Source organism: Prionailurus bengalensis, chromosome A3 (assembly GCF_016509475.1).
Source record: "Prionailurus bengalensis isolate Pbe53 chromosome A3, Fcat_Pben_1.1_paternal_pri, whole genome shotgun sequence".
Classification (NCBI taxonomy): Eukaryota; Metazoa; Chordata; class Mammalia; order Carnivora; family Felidae; genus Prionailurus; species Prionailurus bengalensis.
The window spans coordinates 119,169,753-119,196,345 of record NC_057354.1 but is presented as its reverse complement, the minus strand read 5'-3'; the positions used below and the strand labels follow the sequence as shown (position 1 = coordinate 119,196,345).

General features: G+C 52.6%; 1 protein-coding gene across 3 annotated transcripts in view; it reads left to right on the top strand.

The window, feature by feature from the left end:
• Positions 1-26,100, top strand: part of DPYSL5 (dihydropyrimidinase like 5) — a 102,137-nt gene extending 76,037 nt beyond the window's left edge. For all 3 annotated transcript variants that reach the window (XM_043604341.1, XM_043604342.1, XM_043604343.1), the window contains 9 exons: positions 567-635; positions 2,846-2,890; positions 4,712-4,787; positions 5,734-5,890; positions 12,315-12,456; positions 13,854-13,996; positions 15,484-15,691; positions 21,036-21,204; positions 23,083-26,100. In XM_043604341.1, the coding sequence (XP_043460276.1) occupies positions 567-635; positions 2,846-2,890; positions 4,712-4,787; positions 5,734-5,890; positions 12,315-12,456; positions 13,854-13,996; positions 15,484-15,691; positions 21,036-21,204; positions 23,083-23,168 (1,095 nt within the window). In that variant the 3' untranslated portion in view covers positions 23,169-26,100. The remainder of the gene's footprint in view (positions 1-566; positions 636-2,845; positions 2,891-4,711; positions 4,788-5,733; positions 5,891-12,314; positions 12,457-13,853; positions 13,997-15,483; positions 15,692-21,035; positions 21,205-23,082) is intronic.
• Positions 26,101-26,593: the final 493 nt, after the last annotated feature.

The window sequence follows — 26,593 nt, the reverse complement described above, 5'->3', positions numbered from 1 at the left end:
TCCATGATAGCAAAAGAACTTGGGGCACCTCTAAGAAATATTTTTAATGAGATTTGACATCAGAATAAATGACAGTCAGCTCTCCTCTTTCCTCCGCTTTCCTATCACCTCTCCCCCACCACCCCCGAGGAACTGAGCTATTATAGCAATCTGCTCACTGGTAGACGAATCCCTTTGTACCTCCTGGATCTTAACTAGGATGCTTGGTAAGGGGTATTCTAGGTGTTGCTGGAAACTAGAGATTTGACTAGATTTCCGGTGGGGAAATTCTGATTTTTCAGACCGGTGGTCTTTGATGTCCCAAGCCTATTGGGTAGTTCTAGAACTGGAATTTTAAGAGGAAAAAAAATACGTTCAGTCCCTAGGAAGTGAGGTGCAGGAGAGCCTGGCTGCCAGGGAACCCCGTACTTACTCTGCCCTCTTTGGAAGGCAGATACTGCAGAAGTGAGCAAAGCGGCAGACCTATTGGAATGCACGGTGTCCGGCATGGTTTCGTGTCCCTGGGGTTCGTTATTTTCTCATATCTGTATGCTTCTCTCAATTTTCTTTCTTTTGCTGTCATTCAGGGTGCTAAGGAGGCGCTAGATTTGGGAATCACGGGCCCAGAAGGAATCGAGATCAGCCGCCCAGAGGAGGTGAGGAAAACTGACTATGCCTCTTCTCAGCTTCTTTCCTGTGGATTCACAGAACCTTTAGGATAGAAGAGGCATCCGTAAATATAAGTTGCATATTATCGCTTTCTCCATGGGTGAAATTCGCACCTGGAAGCTTTTCAGGGAACAGCCATCGCCCTGCGGAGGCTGACTTGGCCTTGAGCTTCCTTGGGAAAGACTGTTTGGAGGAAACCAGACCCATCTAATTTGATTCTGATTTCAGGGATCTGAGGGAGACCATGTGAGCACATCGGGGCTGCGTTCCCCAAAAATTGAATGGGGAAAGAAAAGACAGAGTGAAAGCGCTTTCGGGTGTAAGAAGAAATTCCAGATTATAAGCCAGTGATTTAGTGTTGTAGGAATGAGAGCATCCGAGGAAAACTTTGGACCCTTCCCACCAGAAACCAGAAGCACATACGTGTCTATACTCTTGCCCCCTTGTTACCATATTAACCACCACGGTGATCATGAAAAGCCCTGCTCTCCTCTGCCCTCTGGTTTAATCCTGGCACAGTTTGGCAAGGTGCCCACACAAATCCCCAGCGGTCCCCCCGCTAAAGATGTCTGTTCTGGAGGGGACCTCACTGGACAAATCGTGCCTTCTCGCCCTGCGACCCCATTCCGACACCTGCCGTTTGTGAAGAGAAAGCTATTTCCCATTTCTTCAAAGCGTTCAATGCAGAGTGGTGGCTGGATGTCCATGAGGGATCGATGGGAGGCCCCGAGGGACGAGGAGCCAGAGACCAGATGTCATGGCACTGCCATCAGACATGCAAGGCCCTGCGCGGACCTGTAAGGACAGGAGTGGGCGGGTGGGCACAGGACTGGGCTTTGTTCAGTTGTATGAGGGAAAAAGCCAAGCTCTGACTGTAGGGTATTAATAGCGAGAGTCACCACTGTTATCATCTACTGGTTAAAGGCTCTACGCCAGGAGAGATTTTGCCCTCCAGCAGACATCTGACAATGTCCAGAGGTATTTTTGGTTGTCCCACCTGAGGGGGGGGGGGCAGGGGGAGGGTGTGGTTCTGCTGGGATCCAGTGGAGAGAGGTTAGGGATGCTGCTCGACGATCGATCCTACAGTGCCCAGATAGCCCCCCGCCACAAGGAGTGACCCGACTCAAAATATCCATGGTGCCGAAGTTCAGAAACTTGGATCTAGCTTAATTTCCAGCTTGATATTAGTGAGTATCATTCCTTGCTACTGCGCTTGAGGTGGCTGTGGAAAGAATACCCCAGAAAACACGGAGGGGTTTCTAGGTTTCTGTTTCCTTTTGTTTTGTTGCCTTTTTCTTTTTTTGAGAGAGAGAGAGAGCATGAGCTAAGGAGAGGCGGAGAGAGAGGGAGGGAGAGGATCTCAAGCAGGCTGCACACTGCCAGCGCAGAGCCTGATGCAGGGCTAGAACTCATGAACCATGAGATCATGACCTGAGCTGAAATCAAGAGTCAGACACTTAACCGACTGAGCCACCCAGGTGCCCCAGATAGGGAAGAATTTTTAAAAATTTGTTTTAATGTTTCGGCTTGACAGAGTGTGTGTGTGTGTGTCAGAGCCCCGTGAGTGGGGGAGGGGCAGAAAGAAGAAGGGCAGGGGGCGGGGGGGGGGGGGGGGGGGCGCGGCAGAGGATCCAAAGCAGGATCCAAAGCGGGCTCCGGGCTGACAGCAGAGAGCCTGAGGTGGGGCTCAAACTCGAGAACCGTGAGATCGTGACCTCAGCCAGAGTCATATGCTTAACTGACTGCGCCACCCAGGCGCCCCTAAAGTTTATTTATTTTTAAGAGAGAGAGAGGGGGGCAGAGAATCCCAAGCAGACAGCACAGAGCCCCATGCAGGGCTCAATCCCACGAACCATGAGATCGTGACCTAAGCTGAAGCCAAGGGTTAGATGCTTTAACTGACTGAGCCACCCAGGTGCCCCTCGTTGTCTGTTATTTAAGGCCTGAGTAGCATCCAGCGAGGATATGCCTGGTGTAGTAAATCCTCGGATTCTCTCAGGGTGAGAAGAGGTGGTTGGAGCTTGGTGCCCCTGCCCAGGGCTTACCCCCCCGAGCCAGCCCCTATGGGTGCATTTGGCCCCTCCGGCCCAATGTTGGATATTCCAGCACTTTCTACAAAGTGGGCTCTTGAGCAGAGGTGGGCTTGCTTGGGAGAGAGGCTGAAGCTTGTTTTCTTCCTGTCCTTTGTTTCTTACAGCTGGAGGCTGAAGCCACTCACCGAGTTATCACCATTGCAAACAGGGTAAGTAGACCCCGGCTCGCCCTAAACCCATTCTTGACTCTGGGATCAGAAACCAGCATCTTCAGTCTACACAGTGGAGTCCCATTCTGCCCTGGGTGCCACCACCATGCCTGGTTCACAGGACCCCAAAACCGTTTCCTGGGTGTTGTTATTCCCACAGACCTGGCAGAAGTCCTCCTAGCTGCCAGCTCTCTGTCCTCCCCCTCCCAACCCCCCCCCCCCCCCCCCGCCTTGCTGTGAGCTTGCTGAGTCTGGCTTCATTGCTCAAGTGGAAATGGCTCCCATGGGAGGCAGGGTGAGTTGGGTGTCCACAGAGCCTCACTGCAAATGAACTCTGTTTCCTGTAGAGGAATTCGGTAGATGGCTTGCTTAGAGAACCGTGATCAAACCCTCTGCCTCTAGACCACTTAGAAGTTTTCCTTGGTATCGCTTAGGGCGAGGGGGTGCTGACACGGTGTGGGAAACGAACAAGACGTGAGACCTTCACCAAACACGAAGCTCTCAGCGTATGCGCATCACTCAACCACTCTGATATACTATTTTGTTATCTAACGTTGGAATATCACTTCTCACAGGAGGATTGTGAGGGTCAAAGGGGGGCAGAGAAAGAAAGGCGCTTTATAAACAGTAGATATATACCAAGAAATATACCAAGGTTGTTTCTTCTAAACCGTCATTAAAAATGAGTTCGATTTGCTCAGATAATCTGTGCTGTCACCTCGAGAATACCAGTTTTCTAAAGTGTGGCGCCTGGACCAGCAGCACCCGTGTTTGTTAGAAATAGAAACTTAGAATTGCAGATTCTCGGGCCCATACCCATTGAATCAGAAACTGGGGACGATGCCCAGCAGTCTGTTTTAAGAAGCCCACCCATGGTTTTAGCGGGCACTAACGCTCGAGAACCTCTTCTCTGAAAAGACATGGGCGATCCCGAAGGATGTAAGTAACCATGAGGGCGTGGTGTTAGGAACACTGGAGACGAGGCAGAGGTTGGAGGTCCAGCGGATCTCAGAATTAGTAAAGTTGCACCAAGCACGTCAAATGTCAGGCCAGTTCCTAAGCTCTCTGTCCTCTCATTTTGATGAGCCGAGAAGGCATCAGAGTAACATTTGGGAAAAGTTTCCCATGAGCAGTTTACAAGTCTGGGTGCCGGTCAAGGACATTGATTTACTGGCACACCAGTGGTTATGATACCAATGATTTCCTGACGGAGACCGACCCCAGGACAAGGAAAGATGTCAACAACAAAAAGCCAGCTTCCTGTTTTTTAGCTCAAACATATGCCCAGGCAGGTGAAGCTCGACCATTGTCGCACCGCTCAGCAGAGGAAAAGCTCATCGATATTACAACCCAGGTGTCCATTTGCAAGACCAGTCCTGCCTGACATAGACTCTGAACCCCAGACCTCTTACATTTTGTTTCTTCTCAGGGTACATTCTGTCTACTGATAAGGCAGCCCTTGTAATTTTAGATACGAAGTATGATCCACGACTGTCTCTAGGTCGTCACGTTCATGAGCAGGAAATTTAAAAAGTCCCTGGTGTTAAGTTATAAATCATCTTGACTCCGGCTGGTGGAATATTTGAGGCTCGGCCCTGACATTCCCCTTGGGCCCTGGTGCTTGCCTCCTCCGTGCTTCCCCTAGTCTGTACTCTGGCCGCCAGCCTGCCTTCCCGGTAGAAGACCCTCTCTCCCTGCGAGTGGGGCTAAGACGTGCAGAGGGAGGTGCCGGGGCCCGGACTGGTTTGGCTGGGGCTGTGCCAGTGCTTGTTAGGTTCATGGGGCTGACGCGCTCTCCTTTCTGCCGGTTTCCTTGTTTAGACTCACTGTCCAATATACCTGGTCAACGTGTCCAGCATCTCGGCCGGTGACGTTATCGCAGCTGCTAAGATGCAAGGCGAGTCCTTGGGCTGGAGTGGACCGTGCGCACGTGTGGTGGGGTTGCAGCCCTGCGGGGTCCCCCGGAGTACTCCCTTTTCTCTCCCGCCGCCCACAGAAGCACTGCGCTAGCCTGGGTTCGGTGCGCTAGAAGCAGTGTTTTCCTCTGTGCATTTGCATGCATAACAGCTCTGCAGAAGTGTCTGTCACCTCTCCCGGGTCTGGTAAAGTTTTCCACGTTTTCAGTCAGCTCCTTAATTGGTATCTTTTTGGCCTCTTGGGTTTTACTGGTCGTTGCCTTGGCAACTAACATAAAATCCTGAACCGGTTCCAGTGGACATTTCAAGGGGATGCCTGGGAAGTCCCCGGAGGAGTAACAGTGTACGGACCCAGCTTCCCTTCCAGCCACCCCACACCCTGTGTGCGAGCCCCGATACCTGTGTGTCGGCTGCTGCTGAGCACTGGGCGGCACCTGAAGGTTTTTATACTTGCTTATAGTCTTGGCCCGGCTCAGGGTGCCAGTGAGGTCCTGGAAACGGGAGAAACAAAGTCATGGTCACAGACCTGGGGAGATAAATCAGAGCAAGGGCTTTCAGCCTTCTGGTAGAACTGCCCTCGAGATCCTGCCTCCCGCCTCTCCCCCAGTGGGAGCCCTTGGGTGTCTCACCCACACCGCTGGCCCTCCTTCCTCCCATCAGTGCCCTGAAGCACCCGTGGTCCCCCCAAACGGCGGTGCTTCCCCTCTTCGGCACCCTTGCCCTTCTGTTCTCCTTGCCTGGAGCCAGCATAGCAATATGGAGCCCTCCGGCCTTGAACCCAGCTGTGCCCTCAAACCCCCGTGTAAGCTCGGGCAAGTCCCTTCCTCTCTCTGACTTCAGCTCCTCCGCCTATAAAATGAGAAGCTCAGACCAGTGATCTCTCAGGCCACTGGCTTCCTAATCACGGTTTGACGTTTCTTCTTCTAGGGAAGGTTGTGCTGGCCGAGACCACCACCGCCCATGCCACTCTGACAGGCTTACACTACTACCACCAGGACTGGTCCCACGCGGCCGCCTACGTCACAGTGCCTCCGCTGAGACTGGACACGAACACCTCCACCTACCTCATGAGCCTGCTGGCCAAGTAAGGCATTTTGGCAGAACCTCTGTGGGCCCCGTAGCACATCCTTAACTCATAATATATGCCGTCCTGGGAACGTACACGTCTTCGAGGTGATGTCGCAGAGGCCCCAAATCTGACCTAGGTCTGGTTCCATTGTGCCCGTAGGATGACTCTGCTTTTGTTACCTTCTCCAGAGCCCATCAGCTAATTGCCATCCCAATTACCTGTCGGCTTCTCCGACCACTTGATTTGGAGCGAGAGCTTCTGCAGTGTTAAGAGTCAAGAGCATATATGAGACGGTGAATGGTGGTTGTTCAGAATTTCCAAGGACATTGCTTTTACACTGAGGACCACTTCAGGGCTGTAGGATGTGGCTGCTGACTTATTCTAGAATATATGTGGGCCTTTCTGTCTCTTTTTTCCTTACCTCCCCCTCCTCGTGGTTTCGCATGTGGTTTCCCCTTTCTTTCCCCTTTTTCCTTTCCTTCTGCCCTCTCTTCCTCTTTCCCCCTCATTCTTCCCCTCCAGATCTCCTTTTCTCCAGCTCCTCTGTTCTAACACGATTTTTTCCCATATGATCCAAATCTAAAGGAAAAGTTTTTTGTTTTGTTTTTTTTTTTAATTTTTTTAACGTTTATTTATTTTTGAGACAGAGAGAGACAGAGCATGAATGGGAGAGGGTCAGAGAGAGGGAGACACAGAATCTGAAACAGGCTCCAGGATCTGAGCTGTCAGCACAGAGCCCGATGCGGGGCTCGAACTCACGGACCGCGAGATCATGACCTGAGCCGAAGTCGGCCGCCCAACCGACTGAGCCACCCAGGCGCCCCTAAAGGAAAAGTTTTAACGAATAGTCTGAATTCAGTGGGACACAAAGATGAAAAGATTTTGTTTTGTCCCAAACTGCTTGCAGCTTCTTTCTTTCCTTTAGTGACATTTTGCATAGAATCCATTGTTTTCTCTCCCTCTTGGTTATTAAAGTCTAGTTTATTTTTTTTCTTAAAATGTGTATTTATTTTTGAGAGAAAGAGAGAGCTGGGGAAGGGCAGATAGAGAGAGAGGGACAGAGGATCCAAGGCCGGCTCCACACTGACAGCAGAGAGCCCGATACGGGGCTGGAACTCACAAACCATAAGATCGTGACCTGAGCTGAAGTCAGACACTTAACCGGCTAAGCCACCCAGGCGCCCCAAGTCTAGTCTAGTTTAAATGTCAGTCTCCTCCCTTCCCCATGCCCAGTCCCTGGGTAGGGGGATTCTTCTCCATACCCAAGCACCAGTCTATACTCCTGCTTCTCAGACTCAACGTGACTGGCCTTTGGGGCCCTCCTTATGTAGGACACATGCCCTTGTGGGCTCTCTTGTGCAGCCCTCATACAATCCCCTGATATGGAAGATGGATTCCAGCCCAACCTCTCCCACCTACACCTTCCTTGCTTCCAGAACTAGTGGTGTCCCTGTGAACAAGGACCCTGGAAGGCAGCTCCAGCCTGACCACCTTCTACAGTGTCTGGGGCCCAGAGAAAGCTCACACAGCTTTGCCACTCTCGACGGTGGGAGGGCAGTCTGTCCCCATCCCACTGGCTCTCCTCTCCTAGAGGCTCAGGGCGCGTCCACCGGCCCCCTCCCAAGCAAGAAGCCCACAGCCATCACCTCTGTTTTCCGTGGGTGAACCCGTTGCAGTGTCCCCTCCTTGACTGGAGGAGACTGCTAGGAGAGAGGGTAGGGAAACCGCACTCGAACACGAAAAGAAGGAAGAGGAAAAGACTACAGGACTCTCCATCCTGAGATACCTCAGTCTCCCTCCCTGTCGTAGGCTTTTATATACCTGGGGGGAGGTGACAGCCCTCTTCTCTTCGAGGGTGATGGTGAGGATGATTGAGGGAAGTAGCCAGCCCCGACTGAAGATGGCTGTCTTGAGAAAAAGGGGCACTTATTTCATCCAGGTCCTTAATGTTCCCTCCTGGTCGCCAATTGGCAAATTCCCACTCAGCATCCTGCTGTGTTAACACCTGAAAGAGGAGTGTAGGGTGCAGTCAGTAAGGTCTCGGGGCGCAGGTGGCCCCGGAGGGCCAGTATATGCATGGCCCAGTGCAGCACCTGCTTTCTGTCCCACAATATTGCTGTGATCCTGAGCAGCAGCGCCCCTTACACATTTAGCTAAATTAGGGTGTACGATGGGGCGCCTGGGTGGCTCAGTCGGTTAAGCGGCCGACTTCGGCTCAGGTCATCATCTCTCGGTCTGTGAGTTCAAGCCCCGCGTCGGGCTCCGTGCTGACAGCTCAGAGCCTGGAGCCTGTTCCGGATTCTGTGTCTCCCTCTCTCTGACCCTCCCCTGTTCATGCTCTGTCTTTCCCTGTCTCAAAAATAAATAAAACATTAAAAAAATTTTTTTTTTTTTAATTAGGGAGTATGAGAGAGGAGAAATGCCAGATCAGCTCTGACTTAAAAATGCTTTTCACTGCAGAGGGCACCTGGGTGGCTTAGCTGGTTAAGCGTCTGACTCTTGATTTCAGCTCATGTCATGATCTCATAGTTTCTGAGTTCGAACCTCCCCCCCCACCTCAGGCTCTGAGCTGACCTGCGGGAGCCTGCTTAGGATCCTCTCTCTGCCCTTCCCTGGCTTGTTCTCTAAGATAAATAAATAAACTTCAAATATATATATTAAAAATAAATAAGGAAATAACTTTTAAAAATGCTTTTCACAGGGAAATGCCAGCCAGCCTCTTTTCCATCTTTATCAACACAACCAAAACAGACAAGAACCAGGAGCCCACTGTAGTAATTTGGGCTCAGTGCCAAGGTCAAAAAAATCTTTTGAAGTACCTCTGCTTGCCACAGGCATATTTGCTGGAAGAACAAATAGGTGGCAACTGCCCCAACCTACCCAGATGACAGCGGCCCCAACACATTCAAATAGGCAGGGGAAAATAGTGCTGTTAATGGAATCATTTAAGGTTTTATATCTAGCCTATTTTTAAGGTAACTTAAATACATTTATTCGGGGCGCCTGGGTGGCGCAGTCGGTTAAGCGTCCGACTTCAGCCAGGTCACGATCCCGCGGTCCGTGGGTTCGGGCCCCGCGTCGGGCTCTGGGCTGATGGCTCGGAGCCTGGAGCCTGTTTCCGATTCTGTGTCTCCCTCTCTCTCTGCCCCTCCCCCGTTCATGCTCTGTCTCTCTCTGTCCCAAAAATAAATAAACGTTGAAAAAAAAAATTTTTTTTTTAAATAAATAAATAAATACATTTATTCACTTCAGTCGAATTGCAGTTTCATACTAACTGTCCTGAGAAGAGTTTGAATCCCTTTTGAAGATCGGTGCATATTGTACAAGTGTGTCATTTTACGGAATTTGGAGCAGCGTTTGAACATTTTTGTTGTGTATAGGAATTTGTGGTACTGTCGTTTCGTTTTTAGGACACCTTGTTGGTGATAATTGATATCCTACAAAATGCTTGACAGAAAAACCAGGCACCAATTACCATATTCTTATAAGAAAACGTGCGCTTTGTTACGACCCATGTTAGCATGTGACTTCTTCCGTATCGGGGGAGGGGGGGGGAAGCACCATCTATGGGTGTAAGGATTTATCCTTTGTTTAAAATCTAATGTCACTAACTAAAATTTCAATGAAAAATTAATTAATTAATTAAAATTTTGGTGTTGACATAAATAAACAAACAAATAAATAGATAAATAAATAAATAATAAATCCAATTTCTTGGGGCGTCGGGAGAGCACGCAACTCTTGACCTTGGGGGTCTGAGTTCCAGCCCCGTGTTGAGGGTAGAGATGACTTAAAAATAAAATCCCTAAAATCAAATCTAATTTCTTCCTCCTTTTTTTTTTCTTCTTTTACTGACACGTGGTTGATACACGATGTGACGTGCTACACGCGAGTACAGCAGCGACTTGGCACTCTCTGTGTTATGCTGTGCTCATAAGTGTGGCTACCTTCTGTCACCCTGCGACGCTGTCACAATACCGTGGACTGTATGCCCTACGTTGTGCCTTTCGTGGCTGTGACTTACTCGTTCCATAACTGAAAGCCTGTACCTCCCCCTTTCCTTCACCCATTTTGCCCAGTCTCCCAGCCACCCCCCGCCTCTGGCAACCACCAGGTTGTTCTCTGTGTAAAATTTCATTTCTGAAAGGGGCCAGAAGTTCTCTTCATTTGAATATGTAAAATTTTCAAGGACTTGAGGGGCGGCTGGGTGGCCTTAGTCGGTTGAGTGTCTGACTTCGGCTCAGGTTATGATTTCCCGGTTCGTGAGTTCGAGCCCCACGTTGTGCTCTGCGCAGACAGCTCAGAGCCTGGAGCCTGCTTTGGATTCTGTGTCTCCCTCTCTCTTGCCCCTCCCCCACTTGTGCCCTGTCTCTCTCTCTCAAAATAAATAAACATTAAAAAAAATTTCTTCAGGGGCGCCTGGGTGGCGCAGTCGGTTAAGCGTCCGACTTCAGCCAGGTCACGATCTCGCGGTCCGTGAGTTCGAGCCCCGCGTCGGGCTCTGGGCTGATGGCTCAGAGCCTGGAGCCTGTTTCCGATTCTGTGTCTCCCTCTCTCTCTGCCCCTCCCCCGTTCATGCTCTGTCTCTCTCTGTCCCAAAAATAAATAAACGTTGAAAAAAAAAAAAATTTCTTCAGCTACTTAAAGACAGTCATGTTCTAAACTTTAAAGGGTATGGATGTGGGTGTCGAATTTCCTAGATTCAGGGCAGCACTAGGAGACCTCAGAAGCCCTTCTGGAATGTGACCACACTCCCCGAGGGGGACCTACTTGTGTAGGAGCCTTTTTTGAAAGGTGGTTGCTCAGTAGCACTTGGTTCAAGAATGGGAGTTGAGGTCCCTGACCCTGAGCCAATGACTCTGACGGGCACCTCTTCTGATCTGAGCCCTGCCTGGGGGTCTGGAGGACCCCTGAGGAGAAGGTGAAACTCTGATGGGTTCTGCAGGCCCGGGGAATGTGGGCAGCACTGGGGCGCCCTAGAACAAACCCTCTGCTCTGTGGAGAGTGTCCCCTGCAATCTCTGAGAAGGCCCAGAGCAGCGTGTTTGGTTAAGGGAGACACCAGCCCATGCCACAGGAAGGGCTAAGTCATCTCACTGTGGATTTGGCCAAGGAAGTCAGTCATTTGGCAACAGTTGTGACTGATGAACCCTGCCAGGCCCCCAGTGGAGACAGCCCAATATGCAGCCTGACCCTGAATTGTCTGAGAGCCTTAAGAATATGCCTTGTCACTGGGGCGCCTGGGTGCCTCAGTAGGTTGGGTATCTGGTTCTTGATTTTGGCTCAGATCATGATCTCATGGTTCCTGAGTTTGAGCCCTGCGTCAGGCTCTGTGCTAACAGTGTGGAGCCTGCTTGGGATTCTCTGTCTCTCTCTTTCAAAATAAATAAACTTAAAAAAAATTTTTTAAAAGGAGACGTCTCATCACCAAGTCTGACGTGGGCAGCTTAGATGGCCCACAGGCATTCACAGGCTTTGGGGCCTCCTACAAAGAAATTAGATTCTCAGGGCCCCCGCTGTGTGGTCCCAGCAGTTGTCCCCCTCTCCCACACGACCTCCAGCCAGGACCCTCCCTGCCCTCCAGTGGTGTTTCCTCATGAGGTTGCCCTGCCCTGGGCGATGTGGGCATCCTTCCCCCTCTGCCCCTCACCACCTCTGAGCCCTCGGCCTACAGAGATCTCTGTACATGGGCCAGCTATCTGCCGCCCTCATTTGGTAGAGGGTCTGCTGCCTCGTGTGCTGTCGCACTGTCCTACTAAGTCTCTGCCCTGAATCCTAGCGAGGCCAGAACCCCCGGAGAGCCCCACCATGCCTTAGCCGCCCACAGCCTTGCACGGAGGTCGGCCTCAGTAACCTTCCAAGGACAATGGTCATAGAGGGCGGGGGTGATGAACCGGTTGGCTTGCATAGCATCGCTGGTCTATTAAGGCAAACATCTCTTCTGTCTTGTCCCTCCTTTCCTCTTCTGTGCCGTCAGAGTCCCCACATCCAAGAAAGGCTATGGCCGCGAGTTATTTAGCAATGCTTAACATTGAACTTGTAAATGTTTTACCAAGCACATGCTTGCCACCAGCAGGGACTGGTAGGGGTTGAGGGAGAAGACGACAAGAGCTTGGCATCTGAGCCTCTGACAGTAAAACCGCCTCAGGTTAGCTTAGCAAAACTAGGAGTTGAATTTTTCTCTGCCTGCTGCCTTAACTCTTAAAAGTTGATGCCCCAAAGGCTCCCATCAGTGTCGCCTGTGACACTGACAGCCAGTGTCAACCCTCAGCCCACAAACCCATTCTACAGATGAGTAAACTGAGGTTCACACAAATGAAGTAACTTGTTAGAGGTCAGCTTTGCCTGGATCCGAAGGGAAGGCTTTTTCCCTGCACCTGTCCCCACCCTCCGGGACCCTGGCCTCCCTCCCTCACTGGCCCATCTTTCTCTTTATCCAGTGATACTCTGAACATTGTGGCATCAGATCACCGGCCTTTCACCACGAAGCAGAAAGCTATGGGCAAGGAGGACTTCACCAAGATCCCGCATGGAGTGAGCGGTGTCCAGGACCGCATGAGCGTCATCTGGGAGAGAGGAGTGGTATGTTCTGGGGACCCCTCCTCTGCTCAAGTCCTCGCAAGGGTTTTCACTCTTAGGAGAGCTATAGCCATGGCTCCTTGTTTCACTCAAAAACAAAACCAGAAAGTTTGTATTTTCACCCAACCAGAAAGGTAGTACAGCCTCGTATAGAAATTTGGAAAACGCAGAAAAGTGTGAGGAAAAAAGATCCCCCTAATTCCATACCGAGAAGTGAAAGTATTAATATTTTGGTCTCTTTCTTTCTAGTTCTGTGTATGTTCGGGATGTTATTGTAATAACGGGGGTTCATCTTTTTTTTCACATAACAGCGTATCTTGAGTGTCTTTCTGTATCAGTAAACATTCTTTAAAAGTATCTCTCTCTTTTTTTTTTAATGTTTATTTATTTTTGAGAGAGAGCATGAGCAGGGGAGGGGCAGAGAGAGAAGGAGAGAGAGGGTCCGAAGCAGGCTCTGCACTCACAGCACAGAGCCCGACAAGGGACTCAGACTCACGAACTGTGAGATCATGACCTGAGCCGAAGTCGGACGCTTAACCGACCGAGCCACCCAGGTGCCCCGATAGCATCTTTTTAGTAGCTAAATAGTATTTCCTCCGGTGGAAGTAGCACATTTCAGTTAATCCTTCCCTGAGTTTGGAGCTTTTAGCTGTTCCGGAGTTTTGCACTTACAAATAATGCTGCAGAGAGCTTCTTTGTTCAGGAGTATATACGTGTGAGCGTTTCTATTTATTTCCTTAGGACAGATTCCTAGAAGCAGATTTCTGGGCCAAAGGGAATGAACCTTTTTTAAGGCTCTTTACATATTTTGGCCAGTTGCTTTTTGAGAAAAACAGGGACTAGGACTTCATTTGAATACCACCTGTTCTCCCCACGAAGAATAAGTATTTTTGGTCCTGACCTATCACAGATTAGCTGCAGCAAATCCGAGCCTAAGGAGATTTGAAGTCCTCAAGAGGAAGCCAGCCGCTCAGAGAGGCCCACGAGTGGCTGTGGAATCCCCCTTGAAGGGAGTCCATGGTGCTCTCACTGGTGGGTGAGGCAGTAAGATGTTTTTCAAGAGCCCAGAAATCTGTGTCCCTTTGTGGACGAAGGAAGGCTCCCGACCCATCCCTAGTAGACACATGGGTAGAGCCGGTTGTACAAACAGGAGGTAGGTTTCCACCAGGTGGGCGGCCTTTGGCGAAGAGCCCACTCACCACTGTTGCCGGAGGAAGGATTGAGGCCATGGCCGGGAACCCGGCCAGCAGGTTGGCTCAGCTGAGACGGTGCTCACATGATCGTCCTTCTCGGCACCGTTGTCGTGACCAACTAAAAGACCGCAGGCCCGAGTCAAGGGTGGCTGTGGCTTTGAGGCACGCGCAGGGTTTGGGTGACGTGGCACTGTTGCAATGTTTCAGGTTGGAGGAAAGATGGACGAGAACCGTTTTGTGGCCGTTACCAGTTCCAACGCGGCGAAGATTCTCAACCTGTATCCCCGCAAGGGCCGCATCATCCCTGGGGCCGATGCCGACGTGGTGGTGTGGGATCCGGAAGCCACAAAGTAAAACCTGCTGCTAGTCGCCGGGGCTAGAGGGACTTGGGGTTTTAAGGCGCTCGCGTTGCAAAACTCCACCAGCTTATCGTCTCTGCGCTGCATCTAGCGTAGCGAAGTGTGACCCTGTGGTGTGTTCGGTTCGACAAGTATTTGAGGGCCTGCCGTAGTCTGGGCACTAGGAATGCCGCAGTGAACAAGACAGGCTCAGACCGGCTGCAGGGTATCACCATGCGCATAGCGCCTTACAGTGATGCGGAGCGGCTTCACAGGGATCGTCAGGGATCTCGTTTAGTTTAGTTTTCACACGGCCCCAGGAAGCACTCATGCTGGCATTCTTATTTCCATTTTCCTATCGAAGAAACGAAGACCCAGAGAGTAGAGGGGCTCCCCGCATCACATAGCTAACGCGCCCTTGAACCAGACAGGTGTCCTGACGCTCCGGGCTCCTCCGCCAGCCCCCTGCTCCCCTCACTGAGGGTGTTGGGTACTCTGGAGTGCACAGAGCTTGACACCCACAGCATTAGCGCACGCGAGTTGAGTGAACGAATGAAGGGGGTTACCAGGCCACGGGCTACAGAGCCTGGTTTTTACTAAGAGATTTGGGCAGGGGAGATGGAAACCGCTCTTTCTGATTAAATTTCATTAATCGCTCAGCAGATTTTTGTTAAGCGCTAACTGGTGGCCAGGTACTTTTCTCGGTGTACAGTAAAGAAGATAAGCAAAAATTTAATGGAATTTTGAAAATAAAAAGTTGCATTGGAAAGAAGGTTCGCCTTCTTTGGTGCACCGCCACCCACCCCAAGGCCGGGATACCCACGCTGTCTTCTCCATTAGAGCATTCGAGAAGCCACGTTCTGCCTCCTGAGGCCGGGGGCTGGTCCCTGTTGCTGCAGAGGTGTGGGTGTTCATGATCACTGTTGGCAGAAAACTCGCTAGAGTTTGGCTCAGTTGATCCATTTCCTAGGGCTGCTCCGGCCCTACCACAGCCTGGTGGCTTAGACGCACCAGAAACGTATGTTCCCCCAGTTCTGGAGGCTGGGAGTCCAAGGTCAAGGTGTCGGCGGGTTTGGTGTCATCTGAGGCCTCTCTCCGTGGGTTGTAAATGGCTGTCTTACGCCTCCGTCCTCACCTGGTCTCTCCTCTATGGGTGTGCATGTCTGGGCTCCGAATTTCCTCCTCTTATAAAGACACCAGTCAGATTGGATTAGTGGATCATCCACTCGTATGATCTCATTTTACTTTAATTAGCTCTCTAAAAGTCCTGTCTCTAAATGCAGGCACATTCAGAGGCTGGGGGTGAGGACTTCAGTATATACATTGGGGGGGGGGGGGGGGTGATGGGATTCGGTCTGCAGCAGACAGCTTTTGGGGACTATTATTATTCCTTGTCCCTGAGCATCACCCCCTCCCACTGACCATCGATTCGTCCTGCTGAGCTGTGACATCGTCACCTCTTCTCAGAGCTTTCTCTCCCACCCCTGCCTCTCCACCAGGACCATCTCAGCCAGCACCCAGGTGCAGGGAGGAGACTTCAACCTGTACGAGAACATGCGCTGCCACGGCGTACCGCTGGTCACCATCAGCCGGGGACGAGTCGTGTATGAGAACGGTGTCTTCATGTGCGCTGAGGGCACTGGCAAGTTCTATCCCCTGAGGTCCTTCCCAGACACTGTCTACAAGAAGCTGGTCCAGAGAGAAAAGGTAAGAGGAGGGAAGGGGAAGAAGGCGTATACGAAGAGGTTAAAGCCCCCCGTTGGGGAAATTCTATAATGACTGTTTTATTTTTTTTATTTATTTTTTTTTAAAAGGTTGTTTGTCAATGTTTATTTATTTTTGGGACAGAGAGAGACAGAGCATGAACGGGGGAGGGGCAGAGAGAGAGGGAGACACAGAATCGGAAACAGGCTCCGAGCCATCAGCCCAGAGCCCGACGCAGGGCTCGAACTCACGGACCGTGAGATCGTGACCTGGCTGAAGTCGGACGCTTAACCGACTGCGCCACCCAGGCGCCCCATGTAACAACTGTTTTAAACCTCAAAGATGTTCTCATTCCATTTTCCCACTGAACCTTATCGCCTAGAATGGTCACTTAGGGGACAACCAAAATAGCAGAAAGGGCGTACCTATAACAGAGTAAAAATGTATTGGGAACAGTCCCTAAATCCCCCTAGAGCTAAGGAAATACTACAGGATGCTCGCAGATGTCCCCCACATCTAGTCTCTGGGAGGATTCTCACCAACCCTCAGATGGGACTCCGGCTCGGCCTGGGTTACCATATTTGCCCTGGACTTGTTCTTTCCCTGAAGCCTCCCCCTCCCTTGTGACCGGAGTGAGGTTGGTAGGATTTTCTGGGTCTGGATGCCCCCCAACCCTGATGTGATCAGGCCGAGTCTAGAATACTTCGTATCCCAGGGGTCCTACCCAGCCCTTGGATTCCACAAGCACACTGGATGTTCCCTAAATCTTTGGGCTTCACCTCATCCCCAGGGGTTCCTGTCCTCTAAGTAGACACATTCACCCAAAAGAAGACTGCCTGTTGCCTCGTTGCTTAGGGATTGACTGCCCAGACTTATCTTCGAGAGCTGCCCTGGAGAACCTGGCCTGAGTTCTTGCTGACAACTCCGGGTGCTGGGGACTCCAGCCGTGGCCTCTGCGGGGACAGGAAGGGGTCCCAGAGCCTCGGAAAAGAACAGATCTAACACATTGACAGCTGAAAGCACGTGGTTCTCATCGTGGTTTCTCCTCCCCTTCCTCGGGCATAAAGCAATATTATTGTGACTTCAGAAGGCTCCTGTCCAGAAAGGGTGGGTGTTCTTCTGTCACGCCTGAGGGCCCAGGACCCCCAGCCTCACTGGTCCAGCCGCACTCCTGCCTAGGCTCTGGGACGCCATGGTTGTAATCATGGCGCACTTAAGAGACATTGATCCTTTTTTTTTTTTTTTTTTTTTTTAATTTCCTTACCCAGATTCTCTTGTTCTATTCCTTTTGCCATTCTAGTCCTCTGTACACAGCAGGTGCCTGCTATATGTTCTGAAGGTAGTAGCAGAGAAATTTTCTTGTAAACTGCCCAGTCTGGCCTTGTCGGTCAGCTGCTTGTCTGTGCCAGAGGTGAGACCCAGGAAAACGGTCTGTGTGTTTTTTAGCTGGAGGCCCTAAGTAGTAGCTGGTGGGGAAGCCTTTTCTGGCCCCTTCCAGGTGACCTCTCCACCCCCCACCCATATTGTGGTTGCTGTCCCAGACCAGCATCAACTTCTTCCCGCTCCCAGGCCCCATGCTCTCCACTCATCATCAGCTCTGGCCTGTAGCAGGGACCAGAGCTATAAAGCACCTTGACTGAAAACAGACTCAGCTGCCATTATTGCTGAGCTCTAGAAATCTGCTCAATAATATCTTCGGAATAGGCCTTTTAAGAGCTGCCTGTGGCTTGGCGCACTTTGCCACGAGACGGTCGCATGACCTCTCCTCTTCAGCCAAACTTTCTTAGCATCGCGATTCCCAAGTCCTTTATGCAAAAGCCAAGCTTCTTTGCCCAGTGCCTCGGACCTCCCCTCCTTGTTCCCATTCTTGTTCCTTCCTTGAACCGCCCAAAGGTTTTCGGGAGCAGCCGCTTCAGCCTGTGTCCTTCCAGCTGTTCTCTGTCCACTGCTCAGGTGGCCTATGAGGCCCCAGCCCTAGAAGGAAAGTTCTACCAGGACGGGGGGTGGGGTGGGAGGAGGAGCGGGGGGCAGGTAGGCTTTCCTTCACTCTCCGGGCCTCTAACCAAGACTTCGCTTCACCCTGAGTGTGGTCCTCAGTAGAGCCCCTCTGTACAAGTTCATTCATAAAAACTACAGCATTCTTTCCCAAACTGTGGTCCAGCTCTCCTGGGCTGAGAGGGGTGTGTGTGACGGAACAGAGGGAACGCCAGAGTCGGATAGTGCTGCTTTCCGTTCCCCATCTTTGACTATCACATAGCATTTTAAGTGATCAGGCAAACGGGGAGTTCTGGGCTCCCGAAGGCACAGGAGTGAAACATGAGCATGTCTGTGACACCTGAGTTCCTCTTGATTCGCAGGCTCAGGGGCCTTTGAGGTACTGCCATTGCTCGGTTCCTTCCCAGTCTTGAAGTAACGGCACGTAAAACTGATACTTGAAAAGCAGTCATCTGGGGCGCCTGGGTGGCTTGGTCGGTTAAGCGTCCAACTTCGGCTCAGGTCATGATCTCACGGTCCGTGAGTTCGAGCCCCGCGTCGGGCTCTGTGCTGACAGCTCAGAGCCTGGAGCCTGTTTCAGATTCTGTGTCTCCCTCTCTCTCTGCCCCTCCCCTGTTCATGCTCTGTCTCTCTCTGTCTCAAAAATAAATAAACGTTAAAAAAAAATTTTTTTTTTTAAAAAGAAAAGAAAAGCAGTCATCTAAAGCCTAAAAGTAAGCAGGCCATGTTAACACCAGAAGATCAATTCTGCCGGCTTTCCACACGTGAGGGCCCAGAGTTCTCAGAATGACTAAACACCCTTCTCTCCCAAAGGCCAACAAAGGAAGAAATCCAAAGCCAGATCTGCTGTGAGGGAGCAGACTTGGGTTCCCTGAAAAAAAAAAACCCATGATTTCAGTTATCACCGCGTTCAATCCAAAAGCAAACTCAGGGTCTCTCAGGGTCTCTCAGGAGGCGAATGGTGCCATCTATCTCCAGAAAGCTCCTCAGATGTGAACCCGCAGCACAAGGCCTCAGCCAGCCTCTGGAGGGGGCGCTGGCAAGAGCAGTGAGAGTGATTCGTTCATACAGCACAATGTCTGACCGAGGGTGGCTGTCATTTTCAAAAGGAAACTGGAAAACAAGTGTCGGTTGGGATGTGGAGAAAGGGGAACCCTTGTTCGTTGCTGGAAGGAATGTCAAATGGTGCAGCCGCTTTGGAAAACAGTTTGGCACGTCCCCAAAAGTTCGGTATTAGAGTTACCAGAGGAGCCAGCATTTCTCCTCTTGCGAAAATCCCCAAGGAAGTAAAAATAGGTGTCTACACAAAAGCCCGTACACGTCCATAACAGCATCGCTCATAGAGGCCGAGAAGCGGAAACACCTCCAATGTCCATCAACTGTTGAATGGATAAACATAATGAAGTATAGCCGTTCGGTAAAATATTATTTGGCCCGAGAAGGAAATGGAGTCCTCATAGATGCTGCATTCAACACACGTGAACCTTAAGAGCATTATGCCAAGTGAAAGAATCTCGTCACAAAATACCACATAGCTTAAGATTCCATTTATGTGAAGTGTCCGTAACGTCCATAGACAGAAGACCCATTCGTGGTTAGTTAAGGCCGGGGGGTGGGGAACAGGAGTGACTGCAGACGGGTGTGGGATTGCTTTTTGGGGGCGATGAAGATGTTTGGGAATTAGACAGCGGTGGCCCAAAGTTGGGAATGCGCTCAACACCACTGAACTGTGCACTTTCGAATGGCAAGTTTTATGGCATGTGAATTATCTTTCAGTATGAAACAAAAAGAATGACGGTTCTGCGGTCTTTCCAAAAAAAAAAAAAAAAGGCATTTGGTATTCAGGAAATTGGGTCAAAAGAGAGCGGAGAGGGTATTTCAAGCCCTTCTAAAAGGCAGCCTCATAAAAAAGTGAGATAGATCCCAATTCACAACACACCGCTCCCCTCGGGTCAGCCACCATGGAAGAGCCCCAGTTTCCAGGATTGGTATCAATTCAACCCAGAGTCTCTTTATCTAAAGCATTTATTACAACGACACCGTAAGGGTCCCAAGAAAAAGCCAGTTCTGTTAAAGGAGCACTTGCATGCAGAAAAAGAAAACTATCAAAAAGTCTCATTCTCCAAAAATTGTCAGTGATCAGTCCCTAGAGAGCGTGGGTCTCAGGGAAGAAATCCTCTCTGGGAGGGTGTGGTATACAGCCAGTAACGAAGGGGCTGGCAACGGCTGTCACCTGCCAAGGTCACAAACTCCGTTTTCACTCAGCTGGTGTTTCCACCTTTCACCACTGGGACCCCAGCTTCCCAAGCCAGGATGCTAACGTGCAGCCTGGTAGAGGCCAAAACAGTTCAGACCAGGCTTGACATTTCTGAGGGCTGAGCTAAACCCTAGGTCTGTTGTTGGAGAATATAAAGGAATACGGAGGCTGAAGATCCTTCAAGAAATCCCCCATTGTCTGTTGTTGCAACAAGATTTTCAGGAAGCAGCAAGGAGGTGGAGGTTACGCCCCGGACGAGTGCCTGGCATGTAGATCATCCACGCTGCTCCTTCAGACTTTTCTGAGCACACCCCAACTCACTTTGTCCTCACAGCAGCATGAATAAACACACGTAAATGACCTCTGCCCTAATTGCAGCTCCCGGTGCTTTCACATCACTTGCCATGTGCCAGAGCAGTTCGAAGAGCTGTATGTGTATTAATTCATTTGATCCCCTAACAATTCTATATGTAGTACTAATAGGCACTACGGTCAGCCCATTTTTACAAATAAGGAAACAGGCACAGAGATTAGGTAACTTGCATAAGGTCGCAGAGCTGCGATTGGAACCCAGGCTGTCTAGATACCGAACATAGGCTCTTAACTTTGCTGCCTTTGTGAGTACAAAAGTGACTGACATTGCCACTGGGGATTCTCCTCTCCAAATCGGCTGTATTTGGTTTCTCTCCCCACAAAGTTGTCAGATCACAGTAAAAGGCATGGCCTCTTGGAAGCCTGGCGTGTGAGGGGCTGACATTGCTCCGTGGGAGGGGAATACCCCAGAAATCCACCTGCCGCCTTGGAAAGGATTCCACCAATGTTGAGGGGGAGCCAGCGGGGGCCCCCTCTATGCAAGGGCGCCCGCACACACGTACACACGTGCACACACTGGGAGGTAAAAGACTCCACTCCTGAGCTCAAGACGTAAGAAACTTTTGTCGCAGGCAGTCATTTGGGTCCTGAGAAGAGTGGCAGCATCCAACCTCCTGCCGGCCATCGAGGAGGCTCTGGTGGAGATGGCATCTGGGCTCTGATGGTGTCTGGGCTCTGATGGTGTGCTCTTTTCCCATTTCCTCCTTCTCCATCCTTCGCTAGACCTTAAAGGTTAGAGGAGTGGACCGTACTCCCTACCTGGGGGACGTAGCTATCGTTGTGCATCCCGGGAAAAAAGAGATGGGAACGCCACTCGCAGACACTCCTACTCGGCCCGTTACCCGACACGGGGGCATGAGGGACCTTCACGAGTCCAGCTTCAGCCTCTCTGGTAAGAGCAAGGGCCGCTCCGGCTGGGATGCGTGGCTCTACCTCAGCGGGGTGGCCGGAGGACAGGCCCGCCCTGGCAGCGGGACTTCTGTGGCTTTTTCTCTTTGTCTTCTCCCTCCCCCCACCACCCCATCCCACGTCTGCAGTTGGGTGTTGGGTCCCACATAGAGACACAAATGTCAGGAGGGGCGGGAGGGCTCTTCGGGTCCCTGGGCACCAGTCATTCCAAGAGGCCGTGGCTTGTCTGCTGCTCGCCCCGCAGTTTCTAAGTTCAGAAAATTTTCCCCTTGAAACATCTTCGGGGCCCTGCACACGGTGGGTGCCCCAGGGGTGATCAGAGCTCTGAAGGCTTAACCGTCTCTGCTACATGGGACTGTACCCCAGTGCAGTCTCCCTGTCCCCATCCCTGCTCCTTGCCAGCCTCTAAAAGAGGTATTTCCCTGTTCCCTTTCCTCCCCCGCCTCAGCCCCGTGCTTGTCCCTCTGGCACCTTCTTTTTTGTCAGCAATTGTAGTATATGTAATACCACATATAATATATGGGGGGCGGGGTTGTTCCGGGACTTTACTGTCAATAACTCACATCCCAGGTGCTCTGCAGTAGCGAAAGGTGGGGGTCGTTGCCACAAAAATGGTAGCCCTCCGTGGAGAATGAGCACGGTAAGGTGGCCTGGTCCTCCAGGCCGCTTTGATGGACACTGGGACCCCACCCCCGACCCCAGCTTGAAAGGGGCAGGACGGGGTCTCCTTGAACACGCTGAGCAGCCTTCAGAGTCGGACCGGGTGGAGGCCTGGCATCACTCTGCAAGGGCCACACCGGGACCCAAACGGTGAGAGGACCAAGATCCAGATCCTTCCACACAGAGTGTGGCGTTTACTGTTATGATAGGAAAGGCCGAGGGAGGGGGCTGCCCGCCGAGCTTCCTGTGTGTCCCCCTATGTGCTGGGGGCAGAAGACACGTGGTTCCCGTTTAGAGGTTTTGAGGGCTTTGTGGTCTCTGGGGAGGGGTCCTCTCCACCACTCTCTCCATCCTCAGAGGCGATCTCAGTGCCAAGATAACCATCCCCCTGCCCCCGCCCTGAAGGCCACTGCCAGTCCCACCAGAGACAAGACACGTGTGCTGGGAGTCGGGAGGGAGTCCGTGGTGCCGAGTGTCGTGGTCAGGCCCTGCCATCCCAGGAGGTGTAGGCTCCCACGGCTGCCTGGGCACGGCCCTTCCTGCAGCAGCCAGGCCCACGAGAAGCCACGAGGCCCTCGGAGCGGCCAGTGGCTTCGGCGCTCAGGTCTCGGGGCAGGCCTCTCTCCAACTCGGCAAATATCCTTCCACCCCGGTCTCCTGTCTCCTAGGCAGGCTGGGCTGAAGAATGTCCCGCTCGCTCCCTGGGGCACCAAGCCACTTTCTGAGTCTTGGGATTTCAAGATGCTGGGCCTTTGGGGTGTGGTTCTTTGATTTCTCCAGAACAACGGAGGGCCCAGCCGTCTCCCTGTCTTACTCACTGAGGCTTGTATACAAAGGCCCACATGCTAACGGGCTGACTGACGGTCCGTGTGCCTGACAAGAGACCACATGTGCAGGTTTGGGGTGCAGGTTTGGGAGCAGCGACGGTAGCAGAGTAGCAGTTCATCGGAGAGGCCCTCGATCAGAAAGACCTGGGTTCAAATCCAGGCTCTGCCACCTACCTACCCGCTGCGTAACACTGGGCAAGTCACTTAACTTCCCTGAGCCTCGTTTTCCTCACCTGTAAAACCGGATGGGGTTGTGAGGGTTCAGACAGATCGTCCCCACAGAGGGCTGAACGGCCTCCGCCGGGGAATGGTGGCCGTGCAGTCATAACCCAGGCAAGAGCAGCCGAGCTCACCCCCTGCTTCCTTCTCTGCAGGTTCTCAAATCGATGACCATGTTCCAAAGCGAGCTTCGGCTCGGATCCTCGCTCCCCCCGGAGGCAGGTCAAGCGGCATTTGGTAAAGGCACTGACCAGCCCCCCGCGTGAGGACGCACCACTGCCACCAGCCCGCACACCCTCCGGCCGCAGCTGCAGGGGGCGGGAGAGGCTGGGCTGGGCAGTACACCACCCGAGGGGGCCACGGGACCCGGGGAGCCCTCCCCATGTCTGACACGCGATTCACTGTGCTTCGAGCCAACCCTAACAGGCACTTTGAGATGTGTCCCTCCCGCTGCAGTCCTTTCCTGCCTTGGCCTCGGCAGGCTTTGGGGGGCCCGGGAAACCCACACTATGCACAGAGCCCAATGCATAGAGCCCGGCCCAGCCCCTCCTCTTACACCCGCCTCCATGCGCTGGCTTTGGGAAAGCCCAGATTTTAGTGCCCTGCCCCCTGGCTGACCCGCCAGCTGTCCGGAGCACTTTAGCAGATGTGTGTTAGAGGAAAAGGACCCCCTCCCCCTGAGGAGGCCCCGCGGTCGCTTTTCCCAAGTCAGACAGGTGTTGGCTTCCCGGCCGTGCCCAGGGGGTCCCGTTTTTTTCCTGACTCCACGCTGGCCCCTGTGTGGGTGTGGTTGGGGCGCTCCGCACCCTCCGCCAGCTTCTTCCTCCCCCCCACCCCCACCCCACCCTCTGGGAGTCACAGGCCCGGAGGGGCTAACTGGGTGGGGCACGGGGCTGGTGCCAGGCGCGTGTACATGATTTTGTTTTGCACGTTTGGTTTGCGCAGTGGTTTGGTTTGACTTGTTTGTGCATCCTGTGAAAAATAACGGTGCTTCGTGTCACTAGCATAGCATAGAAACAGGAGTAGATGTGGACCTTAAGAGATGCTGCACTCGACACCAACCAGACAGCCTAGGGCACAGACGAAGAGGGGGCGGTGAGGGGTTGGACTCACAGGCCCTTCTTCTCCCAACCTGGGGCCTTCCAGGCTGCCGAGGCCTTGTCCCAGGCCCTCCTCCCGTCCCCTCCCCTCTTGGTATAGTTCCCTACAGTCTGAGAGGGTGCCCCGGGGACCGTCGGGGAGCGGAGTCACCTTTCCCATCTCTGGCTCTGGTCACTCCCGGCCCTGACACCCCCACACCCCCAGCCAGCTTCCTGTAACCTCCCCCTGCTGGACGGAGGCCCGGCCGCTCTTCCTGCGTGATTGGCAAGAGGCCTCGTGCCTGCTAAGAGAGGGGGAGCGGGACCAGGGAGGGAGTGGGCTGGAGGCCAGGCCAGCGGGACGGGGCTGGAGAACCCACATTGCTGCACAGGTGCCGTGGAGCCCCGTGGTCAGCACCTCACCTTCACCTGCCCGTGGCCTCCCTCTCCTCCCACCTCCAGCCGAGCCCTCCCTGCCTCGGAAGCACCGGGACGTCTCCATGGAGACGCTAGAGGCCGGGTGATGTCCATCCACCCTGAGCGAGCTGGGAAGCAGCCCAGCCACCTGCCCTTCTTAAGCTTTGCCTTCCCCTCGGGGAAGTGATTTCACGTTCCACATCGCTTTGCGCACCCCCGGCTTGTTCCAGGACTCGGGCCAGCGGTCCTACCCTGCACGTTTCTTTCGTGCTTTACGTGTCGTCAAAGCACTTGCATCTACGAACGCTCGCTTGCTCCTCGCAACGGCAGAGCGTGTATTGTGGTCCCCATTTCGCAGATGAGACCCAGAAGGTTTAGGCCTTCTGACCCCAGAAGTGTCCGGGACCACCCCTAAGGGCGTGGCTGCCTCCCCCCGCTGTGGAAAGGAGGAGGGGTGACGTCTCTTGGAGATGCCACCCGAGAATTCAACCACCCGGAAGACTGACTCCCTTGGTAGGTGTTCTGCTTTGTTTTGCACAGATAGCTAGATTTTCCTTGTAGACAAACTAACGCGTGTTCACTGCTCGAGCCAGGACTAGATCCGTGTTGGCGGCTTGCCGTGTGGTTTGCGCTGCCCCCCCGCCCTCATTTCTCCCTTCAAGCTCATCTTCCTCACTCACTCAGGGGCTGAGAGGACAGAGACGGCACCCCAGGGAGCAGAGGGAGCAAAGGCACCCACGGGGACGGGAGGTAGGGATCTGGGCCTGGGAAACTGTGACCCTGATCCCTCGCTACAGTGCACATCACCATCTTTATCCCTTCCAGCCCTTTGCTGGGTCGCGGGCCTTGGGAAGATGCCAAAGAGCCGAGCAGTGGTGGTGGCCAGCGGGCAGTGTCCCTGCTTGGGCCAGGAAAGCTTTACCTTCTCTGAGTGCCTCTGCCTGAGAGATGCATGGTCTGTGGCTCTAGGAGACCACGTCTTGGAGTGGTCCACCGCAGGCCTTCCGCTTCATCTACCCTCCCCACCCCCACCCCCAATCTTTCATAGACCCCACCCTCGCCTGGGAGCTTCTAGATGAAGATCAGAAGGAGGCTCAGGGGACCACATGAACGGTCCGCTTCCGCCACCCGCTCCTTGCCCCTGTGCAGAGCTCCAGCCGGCTCCATCGGCAGCCCCACTGCCCCTGGTTGGAATGAAAAGGGTCTCTGGTTGCACTGAATGCAGCTCTCAAACTGGTCTTGTACTTGCTGAATAAATACTGTTGTTCTTGCCTTAGCTGCTCTCTAGGTTTGTGGGAATAAGTTACCAGAAAATTGTGCTACTGTGTGTGCGTGTGCGTGTGCGTGTGTGTAGTGCTAGGAGTCCACAGTAGGTCTCTGTCAAGCCGATGCCGCGATGAGGGCTTTTCCGATACTGACCCAGAAACCACAGAACCACGCGAAAACCCAAACCACCCTCTCCAGCTGCCCGGGCGGCAGGCACAGCCTGGGGTCAGGATGGAGCCTCCAGCACCCAAGTGACTTCTCACTCCTCTGTAAACGTCATGGTGCTAAGATCGTGTCAACCCCAAGATGACACATGGTCCTGTGCTTTGGCCACCTGTTTGAGGCAAAAACAAAACAGCCCGACACATTGTGTTCTGGTGCAGGTTTGTATTAAACTGTAGCTACTTCTCACCTGGTCTCAGTTGTGTTTCTTCAAAGAAGAGGGACTTTGACAGGGGACCTCTTCCACAGTGGCAGGGGCGAGGCTTCGGTTGCTAAGAAAAGTCAGCTCTGGTTTTTCACTCGTGTCGGGTGGCAGGTAGCAGCTCGCTGAGAGGTGGGAGCCTCAGTGCCCGGCACTCGGGGCTCTGTCCTCTTCCTGGTGGGGACAAAAGCAAGGCTTTGGATGCCAGATTCCCAGGACAAAGTTGCCGGGTTAACTGAAACAGCCGTAATTGGGAGAAAGCATTACATACAAAAGGAGGTGGGGGACACTAGGCTTCCCCCACTTATCCTTTGTTGCCTGTTCTCTTGGCTACCATTTTGGAAACCCATAGACACCCCCCCCCCCTTTACACAATGGAACTCTTGGCTAATGGAGCTGTGACCTCATAAAATCACATGACAGAGCTGTCCGAAAGCCAGTGTGTCTTTTTTTTTTTTTAATGTTTATTTATTTTTGAGG